The sequence below is a fragment of the Cebus imitator genome, unplaced genomic scaffold (genome assembly GCF_001604975.1).
Source record: "Cebus imitator isolate Cc_AM_T3 unplaced genomic scaffold, Cebus_imitator-1.0 Scaffold304, whole genome shotgun sequence".
Classification (NCBI taxonomy): domain Eukaryota; kingdom Metazoa; phylum Chordata; class Mammalia; order Primates; family Cebidae; genus Cebus; species Cebus imitator.
Genome location: NW_016107619.1, coordinates 2660567 through 2663319, shown reverse-complemented (window position 1 = coordinate 2663319; position 2753 = coordinate 2660567). Strand labels below are relative to the sequence as shown.

Here is a 2753-nt window from a genome sequence, read left to right as displayed (position 1 = left end):
AGAGTGAGACTCTGTCTCAAAAAAAAAAAAAAAAAGTATTCAGTAAACTCAAAGTCTGTGTGAACTCTATTTGCAGGGTATGCTTTTTCCAAGCCAGATTTGATCACATGGATGGAACAAGGAAGAATGCTATTAATCAGTGATCAAGGACTCTTACATAGAACAAAAAGGACAACCGGTCCTCCTACTGATGAACAGTTGGACATGAAGAATACTGAAAAGTTGCCATGTTTTGGTGAGTAAGATGGATTTAAGGTCATGAATTATTTAATTTTTCTAGCCTTGTTTCCTGAATATTTCTTTTTGGATACCTGGCTAGAGCTAGTCAATAAGAAACATTATTTTGATGGAGAATGTTAATTTTCTTTACTCAAGAGGGTAGCAAAAGTGGCCGGGCACGGTGGCTCATGTCTGTAATCCCAGCACTTTGGGGGCCTGAGGTGGGTAGATCACCTGAGGTCAGGCGATCCAAACTAGCCTGGCCAACATGGTGAAACCCTGTAGCGGCAGGTGCCTGTAATCCCAGCTACTCGGGAGGCTGAGGCAGGAGAATTGCTTGAACCCTTTGGGCTACAGAGTAAGACTCCATCTCAAAAAAAAAAAAAAAAAAAAAAAAAAAAAAAAAGGGCAGGGCGTGGTGGCTCACACTTGTAATCCCAACATCCCAACACTCTGGGAGGCCGAGGCGGGCAGATCACGAGGTCAGGAGTTCGAGATTAGCTGGGCCAATACGGCAAACCTTGTCTCTAGTAAAAATACAGAAATTAGCCAGGTGTGGTATGCACCTGTAATCCCGGCTACTTGGGAAGCTGAGACCAGAGAATCCCTAGAACCCAGCAGGCAGAGGTTACAATGAACTGAGATTGCACCACTGCACTCTAGTATAGGCGACAGAGTGAGACTCTGTCTCAAAAACTTTTGTGAAATATTGCAGAGAATATTTAAACTGAAAAGTCTTTTTTTTGAGACAGAGTCTCGCTCTGTTGCCAGGTGCCAGGCTGGAGTGCAGTGGTGCTATCTCAGCTCACTGCAACCTCTGCCTCCCGGCTTCAAGCAATTCTCCTGCCTCAGCCTCCCAAGTAACTGAGACAACAGGCGCGCACCACCACGCCCAGCTAATTTTTGTATTTTTTAGTAGAGATGGGGTTTCACAATGTTGGCCAGGATGGTCTCAATCTTCCGACCTCGTGATCCACCCACCTTGGCCTCCCAAAGTGCTGGGATTACAGGTGTGAGCCACTGAGCCCGGCCAGTTTTTTTTTTTTTTTTTTTTTTTTTTTTTTTTCTTTTTTTTTTTTACTTACATTGTTCTCATAATGATCACTTTTTAAAATCCTCATCATCCCTAACTTCTCTGCTTCCTTTAATTTTGTGAAATATTGGGCCGGGCACGGTGGCTCATGCCTATAATCCCAGCACTTTGGGAGACTGAGACAGGTGTATTACAAGGTCAGGCATTTGAGACCAGCCTAGGTAACATGGTGAAACCCTGTCTCTACTAAAAAGACAAAAAATTAGCCAGGCATGGTGGCAGGCACCTATAATCCCAGCTACTTGGGAGGTTGAGGCAGGAGAATCATTTGAACCCAGGAGGCGGAGGTTGCAGTGAGCTGAGATCGCACCACTGCACTCCAGCCTGGGCAACAGAGCCAGACTCCATCTCAAAAAANGAGTCTCACTCTATCACCTACCTAGGCTGGAGTGTGTAGTGGCATGATCACGGCTCACTGCTACCTCGATCGAACTCCTGGGCTCAAGTAATCCTCCCAACTCTGCCTGCTGAGTAGCCAGGACCACAGGCATACGTCACCACACCTAGCTAATTTTTAACATTTTTGTAGAGATGGGGTCTCCCTATGTTGCCCAGGCTGGTTTTGAACTCCTGGGCTCAAACAGTCCTTTCACTTCAGCCTCCCAAAGTTCTGGGAGTACAGGCATGAGCTACTGAGCCTGGCCTAAACTAAACAGTAAGGCTGTCTTTGATTGTCATTCATGTAGTTTTTTTTTTTTTTTTAGACTGAGTTTCGCTCTTGTTGCCCAAGCTGGAGTGCAATGGCGCAATCTCGGCTCACTTCAACCTCCACCTCCCGGGTTCAAGCAATTCTCCTGCCTCAGCCTTCCAAGTAGTTGGAATTACAGGCATGTGCCAGCATGCCTGGGTAATTTTGTATTTTTAGTAGAGATGGGGTTTCTCCATGTTGGTCAGGCTGGTCTCAAACTGCTAACCTCAGGTGATCCACCCACCTCAGCCTCCCAAAATGCTGGGATTACAGGCATGAGCCACCATGCCCGGCTATCATTCATGTAATTTCAGCGGCTTTCATTTTTTGACTTAACTTAGATCTCACATCTCTAGGAATCAAAGTCAACTATGAAATGACTTTTATTGTGGATAATAGTAAAAGAGTGAGAGAGAGCCTGGGCATGGTGGCTCATGCCTGTAATCCCAGCACTTTGGGAGGCTGAGGTGGGTAGATCACCTGAGGTCAAGAGTTCGAGACCAGCCTGACCAATGTGGTAAAACCCTGTCTACTAAAAATACAAAAATTACCCAGGCGCGTTGGCGTGCACCTGTAATCCCAGTTACTCAGGAGGCTGAGGCAGGAGAATGGCTCCACCTGGAAGGTGGAGGCCGCAGTGAGCTGAGATCATGCCACTGCACTCCAGCCTGGGCAATAGAGCAAGACTCCGTCTCAAGAAAAAAGAAGAGAGAGAGGGCCGGGCGCGGTGGCTCAAGCCTGTAATCCCAGCAC

At 46.7% G+C, this 2753-nt stretch overlaps 1 protein-coding gene across 2 annotated transcripts in view; it reads left to right on the top strand.

Moving 5' to 3' along the window:
- ZNF425 (zinc finger protein 425) overlaps window positions 1–2753 on the top strand; it is a 29873-nt gene that overhangs the window by 16963 nt on the left and 10157 nt on the right. For both annotated transcript variants that reach the window (XM_017502908.2, XM_017502909.2), the window contains exon 3: window positions 77–235. In XM_017502908.2, coding sequence (XP_017358397.1) covers window positions 77–235 — 159 coding nt within the window. The remainder of the gene's footprint in view (window positions 1–76; window positions 236–2753) is intronic.